Raw genomic sequence first — 16,927 nt, forward strand, 5'->3', positions numbered from 1 at the left:
GCCTCCTGGGGAGGATAGTTGGGGGGGACCAGGCCTGCAGGGGAGGGCAGTTGGGGGGGACCAGGCCAGCAGGGGAGGGAAGTTAGGCATTGATCAGGCTGGCAGGGAAATGGTTAGGGGGTGACCAGGCTGGCAGGCAGAAGCAGTTAGGGGCAATCAGGCAGGCAGACAAGAGAGCAGTTGGGAGCCAGCAGTCTTGGATTGTGAGAGGGATCCCAGATTGGAGACAGTGCAGGCTGGGCTGAGGGACACCCCCCACCCCACCCCGTGCATGAATTTTGTGCACCGGGCCTCTAGTCTTATATAATAAAAGGCTAATATGCAAATTGTCCCCTCGGGAGTTGGACTGACCAGTAGTTCAACCACTCGCTATGATGTGCGCTGACCACCAGGGGGCAGCACAGAACGAAGGAAGGCCCCAGCCAGCATCTGGCAGCTGGGGGAAGGAAGGTTCCGGCTGGCAGCTGGAATGCCCCAATTGGCCCTGATCGCCAGCCAGGTCTAGGGACCCTACCCATGCATGAATTTCGTGTACCAGGACTATAGTTAATAATATAAGAATAAAGTGTGTTTTGTGTATACACAACTGTAAACTTATTTTTGCCCACCCCTGTTATAGAAACACCAACTTGGTTCTTTCAAAAGAATCACATAACTTACAAACTTTTCTTACAACGGAACAAGAAAGTAAGAGGTGGAGCAAGTAATTTAAGGCTAACACAAAGTGCATCACTGAAAAATGCCACAGATACTAACAAGAGGACATACCGTGAACCAATAAAATCCATGCCAAAAACATAAAAACATAGAAACGGATAACTCTAGAAAAGAGAACATATCAGGACTGACTAAAAAACAAATAGAAAATCCACAGAGGCCACATTTTTTGAAGAAATTAAATTAATAAGTAAAATCCCCCACTCTCCATCCCAAATGAAAAGCCTAGAAAATTTTCCTGTTTGCTTCCAAAAATCTAAGGCAAAATAGTTCCAATCTGTACAGCTTTTCCAGAGTTGAGGGTGGGGGGACACTTCCTGATTCATTTTATAAGACCACAAAAACCTTGATACCAAAATATGACAAAGACAGTATGAAAAATAAAAAAACACCCAAGCCAGATTTACTCATAAATATATATATGGAAATAGCCTAAATAACATTAGCAAAAATAATCTAGAAAGATAAAATATTTTAACTAAGATGGACTTATTCCAGGAATGTAAGATTGGTTTGGAGTTAAAAAAAAATCAATTAATATGATTTACCATTATCTTAAAGGAAATCCCTAAGATAAAAAATTCAATACCCACTTATGATAAAACTTCTAGGCACGGGAATAGAAAGAAACTCCCTTAATTGGATAAGGAGCAACAAGCACTCCCTTTAAGAGTGAGGACAAGAGAAGGCCACCCGCTCCTGGAAGGCTTAGCCAACAAAGCAAGGCATGAAAACACAGAAGTTGGAAAAAAGAAACAAAGCTTTCTTCTCAGATGATTTGATTTTGTTTGTATATAATTATACTAAGGAATCTAATGATCTATTATTAGAATAAGAGAGTTTAACAGGTTACAGCACACAAAATTTATCTAAAAATCTATCAGACTATAGCAAGTCCTGTGAGCAAAAAATTGTAAAATTTTACTCAAAAATAATAAAGAAGACATAAATAAATGCTCATCTATATATATAAAAGCCTAAGCCAACAGGAACTGGACGATCAGCTGGTAGCTACGATGTGCACTGACCATCAGGGGGCAGACGCTCAAGGCAGGAGCTTCCCCCTGGTGGTCAGTGCACTCCCACAACAGGAGCACCACTTAGCTGACAGACAGGCACCAGACGCTCGGCTCGCTGCTGGTGAGCACAACTGCAGCAGCGCGAGCCTCTCCCGCAGACACTCCCCCTGTGCACCCAAGCAGTGGGGGCAGGAGCAGCGGGGTCAGGATGAGCGGGAATGGCAGGGTGCCCAGCCCAGGCTCAGGCTCAGGCTCCTCCCCAGCCTCCTGCCACTTCATGCACTACTTCATGCTGTGCAGGATCAACGCGGACAGCAGGCTGGAGCCCGATGAGCTGGCGGGTAAGGCCAGGCTGTGGCAGCACAGAGGTCCACTGATCCTCGCAGGCCAGGCCGAGGGACCCCACCGGTGCACCAGGTCTCTAGTCCTATATAATAAAAGTCTAATATGCTAAGTTTCTGGTTGTCTGGTCATGCGTTCAACCAATCAAAGTGTAATAGTCTAATGATATGCTAAGGCTGCTCAACTGCTCGCTATGACCTGCACTGACCACCAGGGGGCAGACAGTCAACATGACGTGCACTGAACACCAGGAGGCAGACGCTCTGACCGTTAGGTTAGCTTGCTGCGGGGGTACGGCCAATCGGGACTGAGCGAGATGGGCCAGACATGCCCTGGAGCCCTCCCATAGTTCCTCCCCGGCTGGCCAAACTCCCGCATCCCTCCCCAGCCCCAATCGTGCACCGGTGGGGTCCCTTGGCCTGGCCTGTGCCCTCTCGCAATCCAGGACCCCTCGGGGGATGTCAGAGAGCCAGTTTCGGCCCAATCCTGCAGGCCAGGCCTAGGGACCCCACTGGTGCACGAATTTGTGCACCAGGCCTCTCGTTTATTATAAGACTCAACAGGGTAAAGATATAAGTTCTTCCCAAATTTATCAATGGATTCAAAGCAATTTCATGTCAAACAAGTTATTTCATCTCAAAGCAATTTCATTTCAACAAGTTATTTTCTTTCTTGTTTTTTTTCTTTTATTTCTCAGGTGTGTATCAAGACAGGAAGACTGGTCACGGAGCAGTGACAGTTAGGGCCATGCGGGATTAGTACAGGGTAAATAAATGGATCAGATAGAGTCAGACACAGCCACACGCATCAGAACATGGAAAACATGGTGAGGAGGCCCTGCAGGTCAGACTCGTGTAAAGCAATGGAGTTTCCCATAAATGGAAAACAAGGCATTCGTATTTTTTTTGGGGGGGGGGAGGGGAGGATGAAATGAGATCAATTCATATCATACCAGGAAAGAAAATAGAAAATTTGAGGAAGACTAAAGGCCAGAAATGAAAACTTAAAGTAATATTATATTTTAGTAATCTCTTTAGAATCTAGCTATCCTATATAATAAAAGCCTAATATGCAAATAGGCCTGACGGCAGAACGACCAATCGCTATAACATGCACTGACCATCAGGGGGCAGATACTCAACACAGGAGCTGCCCCCAGCCCGCAGATCCTGACTGATGGCAGTGGTGGGGGATGGGGCCGGCAAGCGGGTGGCGCCAGGTCAGCCAAGGCAGGTGCCAGCAGGGGCCCCCTCATCACCCCACTGGTTGCCCCACAGATAGGCCCTGATCGCCGGCCAGGCCTAGGGACCCTACATATGCATGAATATCGTGCACTGGGCAATGGTAAGATATGTACACATATAATACCTTAAAAAAAAAAGCAGGGAAATGAACTTGTTTGTTCCAGTGGGTCTCACACTGAGTATCAGGATCACCCACACCACCAAGCAGAGTTATATCAGAGCAAAGAAGCTGGTTGCAGAGAACTGGGTTTAATGGAAAATATCTGTAAATATTCTGTTTCAATAGAGGATAAAAAATGATTTATTCTGAATGGTGACCTATACCCTGAATATATAGAAGGGCAAGGTGCTTCGGAGGCTACCTTGCTTTCAATGACATTGAATATCACCTGCTAATTAAACTGGGAACTTGCAGCATATGACCTCTGACCTCTGTAAGAATCCAGCACACCTGAGACTCTATACTACCTTTGTAATTTTCAATCTATCCCAACAATGACGACTTCAACATATGACTGTAGGATTATTCAGCTCTTTCCTAAATCATTAACTTGTAAAAATACATATATATTTTATTAATTTCAGAGAGGAAGGGAGAGAGAAACATCAATGATGAGAGAGAATCATTGTTTGACTGCCTCCTGCACGCCCCCTACTGGGGAATGAGCCTGAAACCTGGGCATGTGCCCTGATGCCCTGATTGGGAATCAAACAGTGACCTCCTGCTTCATGGGTCAACGCTCAACCACTGAACTATACCAGCCAGGCTCATTAACTTCTTAATAGGATTGGCCATCTTTATAATTCAAAAGAAATTTCTCATTGAGAATGGATGCTTTTACCTTTATAGGAAATAGCTTTTGATAAACCCATTATTCCCTAGACACAAAACTTATGACTAAATCATGTATTATTTGCAGTTAGACAATTCTTTTTGCTTATGTGCATTTTCTATTTTTATATAATTATTTGGGTACTAGTAGCCCATTTGCAAGAAGAATCCTGCAAACGGCCGCTGTGGATGTGTGCACTGCCGCTGCCGCAGCTGCGCCTGCACCTGCCCCGCCCTGCTCCGCCCCGCCCGGGCTTTCCCTCTGGCAGCCACCTTGCTTTCCGCTTTTCCGCCCTCTTCCTTCTAAGTTGTCTTCAGTCTTCACTCCTCCCTCCCTCAGCGTATGCAAATTAACCACCATCTTTGTTGGGTAATTTGCATACTCGCCCTGATTGGCTGGTGGATGTGGCTTGGGCGTAGCGAAGGTGCAGTCAATTTGCATATTACTGTTTTATTAGGTAGGATAAACAACAAAAAGAGAATCAGCATATATAATGTAGGAAAAGGTCCTGAGGTGGGAATAAGCGCTACACTCACATGTGTGCGGAGCTCTGGCATGTGGTGCCACGGCTGTGAAGAGGGCCCCGCAGGCCCTGCTCTCAGGTGTCCTCTGACCTGGACCTGGCCGTTCACACATTAAGGAAATACTCACTGAGCATCTATGTGGCAGGCTCTGTTCTACATGCAAGAGACATGACAGAGAAGAGGCAGAAACCACATCTTCACAGAGCTTACATTTTAGTGTGGGGAAATAGCCAACAAAGGGAAAACACTGAACATTAGATGGAAAGTAATGTATGGACAATAAAGAGGAAAAGGGACAGGGAGTCCGGTGGGGTACACAGGCAATGGCTGGTTTTGATTTCATAAACAAACACACAACATGGAAAGTGCGACAACAGACCCATGTAGGGCATGAGCACAACACAGAAAGGGGACTTTTCAGGGGGAGAGAAGGCAATGCCAGGGGAAACTTCCTGGAGGTGACCTCTCACTTGAACCTAAGACGGAATTAACTAGAGATGGGGGTGGGAGGGTCAAGCATCTGTACCAGAATCCAAACTAACGACCTGTCATGTCAGGTCCTAGGGTTACAAAGATAAACAAGTCATGTTCCCATACCACAAACTACTCAGTTATGTGTGAATGACAGACAAGAAATAAATCACTATAACGTGGATTTATTAAGTCTATTAAAAAAAGTCATCTAGAAAAGACAGAGGAGGTGGAACAGACAAGAACAAGGAAGGCACCATCACCAACCTCAAGCACAGCAAGGCCAAATTCATGTGCTTGGAGGAAGGTGGGCAGTGCGTTGAGAGTGCCCACAGGGCCAGGAGGAGGGAGACAGGGTACAAAGGTGGCAGGGGTTGCAGAGGGAGGCCGGAGCCACTCAGGCGAGGGAAGTGGAAGCCTAACGGTTCAGATGGACACACTCTTACCACCCACTGCTCATCTCACCACAAGACTTTCTGACCACGACTGGGGGCAGCACCAGGGCACTGCTGGAGAAGAGGGAGGGTCCGTTCTGATCCTACTTCCTGAGGGAAAATGAGGACAGGGTTGCTACTTTAAAGGTAGACATTATTCAACCCATTAGGATGTCTACACCAGAAAACAAGGGAAATAAGTGCTGAAAGGGCATGGAGAAACTGGAACCCTTGTGCATGGGTTTGTAAACAAAAAATGGTTCCGCTGCTGCGAAAAGGAGTTTGGTGGCTCTTCAAAGTTATTACAAGACCCATCAATGCCATTGCTAGGAATACACTCCAAAGAGCTGAAAGCAGGTACTCAAATCCTTGGCCATGAATGTTCATAGCAGCTCTATTCATATTCACAATAATCAAAAAGTGGAAACAACCCAAATGTTCATCGACAGATGACTGGGTAAATAAATTGTGGTATATACACACTACGGAATAGTATTCAGCCATAAAAAGTAGTATAGTACTGACACATGCTACAACATGGACAAACCAAAAAGAGGCATTATAGTGAAGGAAGCCAGGCACAAAATGTCACATATGTATGGCCCCACTGATCTGAAATATCCAGCACAGGTAAGTCCATGGGAACAACACAGATGGTGGTTGCCAGGGGCTGGGAAGGCAACATGGACAGCAATTGCCTAATGGGTACAAGGTTTCCTTTTGGGGTGATGAAAAATTTAGAACTATATAAAACATTTCACAACATCATGAATGTACCAATGCCACTGAAATGTTCACTTTAAATGGTTAATTTTATGTTATGTGCATTTTTAAAAAATACAAAGAACCTGCAGGCCCAGGATGAATCTGCCAGCATAAACTTTCCTGCCCGCAGCAGCCAGCCCTGCCAGTCTCTGGCCACTTACCCCTGCTATTGGCTAAGTCACATGCGATCACCCCTGGGGGAACCATGTGTGAAAATAAAAATCACACTTCCTGAATGAGGGCCCAAGAGAGTCTCGAACATGCAGTTTGTAAAAGGTAATTTTCATCATTCAGAAGGTATATTTTGGATAATACTTTACTACATTTTCATCAGTAATAAGAAATCATAGACTCCTACTTCAATTAAACCTAAGTAATAAAGAAAAACACATACAGTATTTTTTTACAGATTTCTATTGTCAGTAAATTTAAGTCAGTCAAAGTGAAATTTACCAATAGCCTAAATTTCAGATGCTGTAAAGGAAATAATGACGATATTCCTGTGCCTGTCATTTCATCACCTTGACAAGCAAGCACAAATTCCACATGAAATTCACAAAAAGTCAAGCAACCATGGAGCTTAACTAACATAATAACAGCTAAAAAGATGTTTAAGGAAAACTTGGCCTCTATTTATTTTTTTTTGTGTGTGTATGTGCATGCGTGCACATATGCAGTAAGTGGGTCATCATAAAATAGAAGTCTGGAATAATGGAGATCCAGAAGGAGAATCACTTAAAAGTTCCATGTTCCTACAAAAGCAGGAAGTGTAATCAAAGTGATGCTATGGATTGTCTGCAAGATGGATGACTATTACTATCTGCTAACACTTTCCACTGCTGTTCTACTGCACACTCCTCACTCCTCAGTAATGGGACATCTACTGCCAGATGTCCCCATTGCATTCTTTCTATTTCCTGATTTCATTTTCCTATGAGCGGTTAATGCTTGCTGAATTATTTAAGTCTAGCTGGATGTGAGGTACTATTAAAACAGATTTTTATTAACTTTACTAGAGGCCTGGTGCACAAAATTCATGCACAGGTAGGGTCCCTAGACCTGGCCGGCGATCAGGGCCAATTGGGGCCTTCTGGCTGCCAGCTGAGGCCTCCCTTCCCCAGCTGCTAGCCGCTGGACGGGGCCTTCCTTCATTCCGCGCCACCCCCTGGTGGTCAGTGCACATCATAGCAAGCAATAGAACTCTTGGTCTCCTGGTCGAAGTCCCTTGGGGACACTTTGCATATTAGCCTTTTATATATATAGATTCTCAACTGTAGAAAAATCAATACTGTGACCAAGTCTTTTGCGGATCACTTAGACATGCCCCATAAAGGGAATACTGAGGACCAAGAAAGCAGAGAAAGTCCTTATTCTAAAATTTCTAACATCATATGAACATTTTTGTTGGTAAAAAATTTTTACCAAACATTTACTCTGCTGGATCTTTCTCCTGCCCCCTCACCTAGTCAAATGCTCCTTCCTCATGTTTACCTTTAGGATATGAGCCAGTTAAATGGTGGCCGTTTCCTGCCTTTTTTAGAAACACAAACAAGTTCCTGAAAAGCTGCAGTAAAACTTCTAATCCTCTGATTTTCCCTGGTGTCAGGGTTCCTAGCTTGCACTGTGACCCTTTGCTACCAATCCTGCTTGTATTATTTATTGGTCGGATGAACTCTCTACTCTCAGATGTCCCCACTGCATTCTATTTTCTGATTTCTTTTTCCCAACACGACACGGTCACCTCTAATTGCGTCTGTTCCTAACTGTGCTTAGAGTACATTCTTCTACCTGGAAGCTGACTTATCTGTATCAATTTTCTCTATCTTTAGCCCCTTCGCTCTCCCATTCCTCTGCCTTTCACCTACCAGTGCTCTGAAATGCAACACCCCTTTCTCCTTGGGAACCGATTCCTGAATCATCAGTCCTTTCTTTACCACTCCTCTCCCACTCTCACCTTCCCTTTATTTAATACTAGGGGCCCAGTGCACGAATTCATGCACCTTGAAAGGAACTGTGGGCCGCAAGGCTGTAATGGGCACGGGGTTGGGGGGGGGTCTCGGCTCATCCTCTGTGCCCCCACCCAGCCGCTCCCACTGCGGCCCCCCATCCCCTGTCTGGCAGCAGATCCGCTCCCACACCACCACTCCCATGCACTGACAGTGCTGGCCTTGCTTGCACCTGATGACAGTGCTGAGCTATTGGGGCCGGCGCCAGCAGAGGATGCGAGCAGCAGCTGCTGCCCCAATCGCCCCTCAGGAGCAAGGGGAGGTGGAGAAGCCCTGAGGGGCAATTGGGGCCAGCAACCACCACTCACACCCACTGACAGTGCCAAGCGACTGGCATCAGCACCAAGCGCTGGCAGCAGGTGCAAGTGGCGGCTCTGGCACTGGCAGCAGGTGCAAGTGCCAGGCGGGACCACGGCACGTGGGAGCAAAGAATTTTCAGTAACCACCAGAGGCTTGCCCCAATGACAGTGACTGGTACCCCGCCTTGGTCTGGAACCCCCACTCACCTGCTACACCATCCCACCACGGCCGACACCCGCCATGTTCCGAGCGCATCCCCTGGTGGTCAGCGCACATCACAGCAACTGGTTGTTCGGTTGTTCCACCGTTCAGTCTATTTGCATATTAGCCTTTTATTATATAGGATTTTCTCCTCCACTTCCTAATGCTAATAATAATAAGTGCTATGACTGAGCATTGACTGATCACCTACTCGCTTACATGAACATGTCAATTCTATGCAATGGATCATTATTATTTATTTCTCTCTTATAACTCTGAAAACTGTGGCATAGAAAGAAATAATCTGCCCAAAGTACACAGCTGCCTGTGAAAGAACCAGGCTCAGAACTTAAGTGGTTTGGTGTGTGAAAAAATTTAGAACTATATAAAACATAGTTCTTAGCCACTATGCTATGCAGCCTCCCTTACAAGAGTCACCTGAGTTTGTCATGCCCCTTCCTCCACCACTTACTTCTCTATCCACAGCAATTTCTTTTCCTACCACTTACCTAACCCTTTCAAAGGTCCCCATAACTACTAACTCTCAAACCCACCAGTCACATTTTAAGCTTCTGTGTCCTGACTTCTCTGCAGACCTGAATACCCTGAATACTAAGGCCATAAACTAACTGCTGGCTTCACCCTGATCTCTGTGGTACCCTTTCTTGGTCTACCTCAGCACTGTCCAATGGAAATTTCTGTGATGATGAAATGTGTTATGGATGTGCTAACCAGCATGGAAGCCACTAACCACAGGTGGCTACTGAGCACTAGCAGTGTGGTGGGCGTGACTGAATTTTGTGGCCTCCTACTGGTCAGTGCAGGCACTGCAGGGCTCCTGTGCTGGGCCCTGCAACCTTGCAGAAGAGCTCTGTCCTTGGTCCTTACTCTGCTCTTCCCAGCAGCCTATCTCCACGGAAGACCACAACCACCAACGCAGCCCAGACAGCCCAGACAGACGTCTTTCCTCAGGAACACCTCTACCTCCAATTGATCACTTCTTCACCTGCAAGCACCACTTCCTTGGCGAGTCTCCTCCCACTCAGGCAATCCCTACTCAGAGAACAGGCTGCAGGCGCTACCTCCTGCCTGGTCCAGAGGCAAAGGCAGGGATTTATTTTACATCACTCCCTTTCCTCTTTCTTTCCTCCTCCTCCCCCTCAATCACCCCTCTATGCTCTTTAAACATGACCTCTAGCTTCCACTGCCACGGCTCTAAGCCAGGATGCTATACAGTGGACCTGAGAGATTAGTGAAGTCCAGCATTTGTATGTCAAGCAACAGGTAAAGTATAACATAGCTGGAAAATTATTTTATACTTGTCAGAAAAAAAATCACAGAAAAAGCTGCCAAAGCTGCCATCCTAAAGGGGGAGGGGGGTACAGACAATCTCACTCTGTGTGTAAGGTGGCCTTTAAATTTAAAATGAAGTGGGTACTATCTTAAAAATTCTAAATGTGTGCTCGGGTTATCTCTTGGTGAAAGGATCGATTGCTGACTCATTCATTTATCAAAAGTATAATCTCAATTCAAGTGCCACTTAGTATTCTCATATATTTAATAATTATAGCTTCTGCCCCAAACACCTAACAAAAAATCCCACATGCACCAACGGGCAGGCAGGCAGTGCTGAGAATCTCAGAGAGGCCACACCCCTTGCTGACATCTGCCAGCCCACCAGGAACAGAGGAACCTGTGGTCCTCTATGCTCCCAGGGCTCTCCCCAGAAGTGCTCCATGAGCCCTGGAACCACCCACTACTTAACTTCACTCAGAGGAACTCCAAGAAAACTCTGTGTTGGTATTTCACCCCTCGGGCTTGTCAGAACACTTTGGCCAGCACAGTGTAGTCCACACAGTGTAGTATGCAATAAACATAGAAATCAGGATCATACTAAAAGCAAGAGGACATTAGAAATAGTCCTTGGATAGACACAAGTTTGGAGGGAAAACAGTCCTTCTGAGTCTGAAATCGCAACTGCTCCACTGCTTTGATGAGAACTCAGTGAAGTTCCTGAGTGAATTTCTGAGGCATCTCCTGAAAATGCAGCGATTCTATCTGGAAATGTTCTACAAGGAGGGAACCTCAGGTCCCTGGTTCCCATGAAGAAGAGCAGGAGTGCTCACTGGCACCCTGGGCTTTCATGATCCTTCTCTCACCTGGAGAAAATGATGTCTGACCCCAGCACTGATAAATCCCACAGACAGCACATCACTGGCTGCTAGGAACTTCTGGCAATACTAATTTTGGAATGTATGACATAGATATATATTAGGTTAATAAATTTCTTTGGCCATTTCAGTTGCCAGAAAGATCCTAATGTTATCCTGGAGGGAAATCATCTGAATGAAAAATCAAGTGCCTAGGGATGGGATAGGAGAGTCTCACTCTATCCATCATGATTCAGGTGGACAAAGGCTTACATTTCATTCACCACAAACTTAATGAATCAAAAGGTGAGTCAGTTATTTTAAAATAAGTTTTAATATTTCAAAACAATTAAATATCAGAAAAAGTAACATTTTATATTTAAAATGTAATGTCATTTTTTACCTTCATTAATAAAAATAACAAGTTTCCAAAAATAACACTAGTAAGTTGATGGTAGTGGTAATGGCCACCCTGAGGAAGGACTGGGATGGTCTCATGCTGAGCGTGAGTGAATGATACCAGGAGGACATCACATGACCTGGTGGGAAACCTGGAGGAACTGGAGACCATCAGGGTGGGTTTCTTCCTCCCACCTGAGCTTTCACTGACTTAGTTCTTCATGCTGAACATACATTACCCACCACCGAGTTAAAATCCCACCCAGCTTCCAAGGGTCCGTTTACCCTCCACTACCTCCAGAGCCTTCCCTGAACCTCCCAGCTAGAAACCACTTCTCCCTACACTGAACTCATGCATACTTCTTAGGAATCTTCTAATACATTTTCACACACGTTTTTCATAAGATAAATTTCTTATGGGGGAGTGACTCCGCCATACATTTCATGTGAAAACAGAAAGAGGGATTCATGAGCCAGTTTCAGTAGGTGCTCCAACTAGAATTTGCAGTTTTATTTTATTGCAGAGAAACCACAGGCAGCTGTAATCCTGCCTTTATTTCCTGGCTGTCTTTGTGCCTCAATTTCCGATTTCTTGAAACAATAGTAATACCTAGCTTGCAGGGCTGGCATTAAGAACTCAAACTGGCCCTAGCTGGTCTGGCTCAGTGGATAGAGCCTCGGCCTGTGGACTGAAGGGCCCCAGGTTCGATTCTGGTCAAGGGCATGTACCTCAGTTGGAGGCTCCATCCCTGGACCTGGTGGGGAGCATGTGGGAGACAACCAATCGAAGTCTCTCTCTCACATTGATGTTTCTCTATGTCTCTCTCCCTCCCTTCCACTTTCTCTAAAAATCAATGGAAAAATATCCTCGGGTGCGAATTCAAACTGCAGTCAGGTAATGCACACAGTGCCCCGGGGCAGGAGTCATACCGAGTGTTAAAGGTGTTCAGGGCACAGTAGGTCCTGACCCCGTGCTGGGGTCCCCAGGGGCCTGGCGCAGTGCAGGGCGCAGTGCCTGCCTCCAGTGCTCTTGTCATTCTGCGAGTTTCTCTTCCCTTGGAACGTGCCTCCTCTGCGCAGGTGTTCTGCAGGCACCGTGCCCTGCTCTCTTCCCGAGTATCTTGAATGGGACCCACCGCCCTGTTTCTCTGTAACCAAGCCCCACACCTCGGCTGGGTGCCAATCCACCTGCACTGCCCGACACCAGTGCCACAAGATAATGGAAGATGGGATAGAGAAACGACAGAGGAGGCCACTGCCAACAGTTCAGACAGTCGAATGCGGCCCTTCCGCTCTCAAAAGTGCACAGCAGGCCTCAGGGAGTCACTGGAGAGATATGTTAACACATCAGGGAGCCCACAGCTTAGTGTCACCTGGAGGGGCAGGTATACTTCAGAGACTGGAAGATTAACAAGGACCCTCAGGTTCAGGACAGTTTAAAATGAAATCTGTGTAGGGAGGACGCTGCCATATTGGTTCAATTCATCGGCTTCAAGTGAAAAGGCTGTGTGGTCAGTGGGGGTGGGAAACAGTTCCCAAGAGTGACTCACATTCTTACTGTCTCTCAGAGAGGCACTTTTTATAAAAATATTTTTATTTACTTCAGAGAGGAAGTGAGAGGAAGATAGAAAGATCAATTATGAGACAGAATCATTGATCGGCTGCCTCCTGCACACCCCCCAGTGGGGATCGAGCCTGCAACCTGGGCATGTGCCCTTGACCAGAATCGAACCCAGGGCCCTTCAGTCCACAGGCCAACACTCTATCCGCTGAGCCAAACCGGCCAGGGCAGTGAGGCACTTTTAAATGGCGGGTCACAGAGGCAAGTCCTTGCGAGTGAAGAACCTGGCCCACTCAGAAACTGGCACTTTCTGTGCTTCCCAGCCCGTAATTCCCTATGTGGTTGAGGACTGTAATTTGTGTTTGACCAAAACCTGGGGCCAGCCCCTGTACTATCACCAGCAGATAGACAGAGTCAGATGTCTTCTGAGCCACGTATAGAGTTAAGTGTGGGCTGTGGAGACCATCTGCCCTGGATGGACAGCTTTCCTCTCTGGGGCCTCAGCTTTCTCATTTATAAAGTCACTAGAGGCCCAGTGCATGAATTTGTGCATGGGTGGGGTCCGGCCAAGCCCACCCCAATCGGGACCAATCAGGGCATGGCCAGCGGGAGGTTGGCCGGCTGCAGTGCACATCATAGCAACCGGTCGTTCCTATCACTTGGCTTTTATATATGTAGATTTTCTCCTGATAGAGGTTTAACCAAGTGTAATTTTTTTAAAATCACCAAATATAAGGATGTATTAAGAACAGGTGTGTGTTTTTAACTATGTTCAGACACTATCATAACTTTTAACATAGTTTCTATTGAATGTGTGTGGGTAAGATTTACTGTTGTTAACACCTGTAACAAGAGCAACTTTCTACTGAGCGTGTGGCTTGCATTGTGCTTAACACTTCCTCTTTAGTGCTCACAATGACCTCTGAAATATATAGTCCCTCTTTTTGGTTGGGTCTCAAAAAGATGAGGGAAACTGCCTGACATCACAAAGCTAGTACCGTATTTTCCGGCGTATAAGACGACTGGGCATATAGAAGATTTTCCTGGGTTAAAAAGTCGTCTTATACGCCGGAAAATACGGTAAGTGGCAAATCCATAATTCATACCCAGAACTACAGGGCCCAAAGGACAATGCTCCGAGCTGCTCTGTAGCTTCGCTGACAAACGGCAGCAAAATACAAGCCACGTGCAGGAGAAGTCGGGTATCTGAAGCAAAGACACCCCCATTTCTGCAGGTACTAAATTAATTTGACGGCTCAACACTCAAATCGGTCTTCATTTGCCCATATGAGTCCCGGTTAAATGGAAAACCTCCTCTTTTATCTCTAAGTCGAATGAAAAAGCTCGGTCCCAGAAGGGTGTCTTACCCGTGCTGCTGTCTCCACTCTCCATGGACGGTTTACCATTTTCTGGCGGGTTGTTCATTCTTGAGTCTGCAATAAATCAGAGATGAATGAAGTTTAAAAAATTGGGGAGGGCAAAACTGTGGCAGAGGAAAAGGTTAAGAATATTGCCTAATGTCACAGCCCTATAGTTTGAAAAGATTGAATCAATGCTAAAATGTTGGAAATTTCAATAAAAGTTTATCTGAAAGAAATTCAAGAGTCCATCAACCTTGAAGTGATCCACAAATAAGGAGTCTTTCTAATAAATTTTAAGATTCTTCCCAGAAAGACAGCAGAAATCTAACCTAAAAAGTAATAATAGGGTCTGAAATGAAAAGGGTGTAAATGCTTTGTAATATGAAGCATAAAATGTTAAAGAAACAAAGCTGGGGAAGCACCTCACCAAGGAAAACATGTTAGTGGCCAATAAAGTTTCTCTTCCCATAAGCAGAGATATTTGTTAATTATGACCAAACAACCCACTGATAATCTTGACAACAGACTGGATAGTAACTCAAATCTACTCCTTCCCCCAAGAAACTAAGCATATGTCAAAGTGATATGTTGAGTTCACATCTCAATCATAAGCCAGTACAAGGAGTTACCACAGGCATAACAGATACATCTAATAATGTCAAGACTGACTCACCACCACACACAACCACACCCACTTACGAATTATGCTGCCTTGACACCCCAAATGATCCCACTTCTGTGGCTCATATCTTTAGGGTTATCTTTTTAATGAAGATGTCACGGTGAAGTTTTCATCGAGCAATGTCAGGTATCCCAGAAGACATGCAACAGATGGGACAAGAGCAAGTCTGCTTTCCTTTGACTTCCTCAGAAGTGTGAAAACTAAACATACATTAAATTAAATACAGACCTTATTCTACTTCTACAAACTCAAACTTAACATATGTACAAATCAAATAAGTTTACTATCAAGCAAGTTCTGCCTTTCCCCCACCAGGTTAAGAACATTTAACTACTGGTTAGTAGAGAATAAACACTTTAACTATATTATATTTGATTTTTTTTTTTTTACCAAAGAGTACATTTTGTCATATGCTTAAATATTTAAATAGGAAATCAAACCAATCAATAGAGCCTCAACCACGTTGCCACAGTGGCATTATGTACATACACAAGGGATGAGAGAGCTTCATACATTTCACTTCTAACCCAGAGGCTGGGACCAGCCATTCTAACACAGTTTTTTAAACACGTGCCTGTCTAATGTGCTTATTCAGGTCTTTCATGTCTTTAGTTTGTTCTTCAGAAGTTCAAAGGACTCAGATTCTTATGTCTTTGGTCATAAATAAGGGTTGTTCTACAACTTCCTTTCCCACCCTCTCCAGAAGAATGTAAATGTCATCTGAAAGCACGCTAAGGTTTGAAAGAAACAGGTGTACAACTCAGTGAAAATCAGCTTTCTGAATGACTTCAACAAAAATCTTATGAAAGCCAACAAAGATCACAAGTGTAACAGAATATGCCATTAAGCATACACACTGCTCAACTCTTCCTTTAGACCATATTTTAAAAGGAAGTGGGGAAAATAATGAACCAGTTAACTTTCATTTTAAAAAGATAATTTTCTACCTATCATAAAAAACAAAGAAGGCACAATTCTTAACAAGTCATAAGCTCAACCTTGTACCAGACATATCCTAATTTTCCCACCCATAAATTAAAGATTATGTCACAGGTACTCTATGTGAATATTCTAACGATTTTCTATTGAATTGTCAAGAATTTCAAAGACATTTAACAAATTACTTCACGCACAATAAATAAAAATTCTGATTAATGGTACAACTATGGGAAGACTGTTTAAATATTTATTAACTAAAAATAATAGATATAATTTCTTATTCTAAAATATAATGCTAAAAATATTTCAAAAATATATTTTCCTTTCCTTTCTTAAGTTCCCAACTTAGTAAATGTAAGCTGAAATAAGTAATTTCCTTTTTGATATTTGGAGTGCTCCTTCCTGGGCACCCTGAGATGACTGTACAATGAGTCTAATACACATTCTGCAAGTTGCTCTTGGTGAATTCTTGGCATCAGTTTGCTGGTTCAGCCATTCACGTGGTTAACAGTGGCTTTTACGGTCTGTGCAGACATCACTACTACCCTGGGTTCAGGCCATGCCTTCTGTCTACCAACGAATTCAAACATTTTCAGAACTATCATTTTATTCTAACCTTGGAAACTGTGAAGGTGATGGGGGCAGCCTGGATTTTTCAAATGGGAAAAATGGCAAATGGGAAAAAAAAATCCTTTGCAAAGATTTGTAAGATATATGAGTCCAGGAGTTCCCATCATCTGACTCTCCAGGTGACCAGAGTAACCCAAAGAGGTTTCCACAATTTTGCACACAAGCAGACAAAGCTCATCACAAAGTATGGCCACCACGAGCATCCACAGTATGTCTAAAAACCAAAGCACCTCCATCTCTTTTAAATCGTAGTCACCAAAGACATAATTTATATATCCAAGCCAGAAAGCCCCTCTCCAAAGGCTTGTTGCTCTATATAGGGATAACTCTAAAAATCTAAAAAACTCTA

General features: G+C 44.6%; 1 protein-coding gene across 1 annotated transcript in view; it reads right to left on the minus strand.

The window, feature by feature from the left end:
• POU2F1 (POU class 2 homeobox 1) overlaps nt 1-16,927 on the minus strand; it is a 117,988-nt gene that overhangs the window by 34,667 nt on the left and 66,394 nt on the right. Inside the window, exon 2 of the mRNA XM_054712026.1 lies at nt 14,334-14,399. Coding sequence (XP_054568001.1) covers nt 14,334-14,399 — 66 coding nt within the window. The remainder of the gene's footprint in view (nt 1-14,333; nt 14,400-16,927) is intronic.

This window comes from Eptesicus fuscus, chromosome 22 (assembly GCF_027574615.1).
Source record: "Eptesicus fuscus isolate TK198812 chromosome 22, DD_ASM_mEF_20220401, whole genome shotgun sequence".
Taxonomy (NCBI): domain Eukaryota; kingdom Metazoa; phylum Chordata; class Mammalia; order Chiroptera; family Vespertilionidae; genus Eptesicus; species Eptesicus fuscus.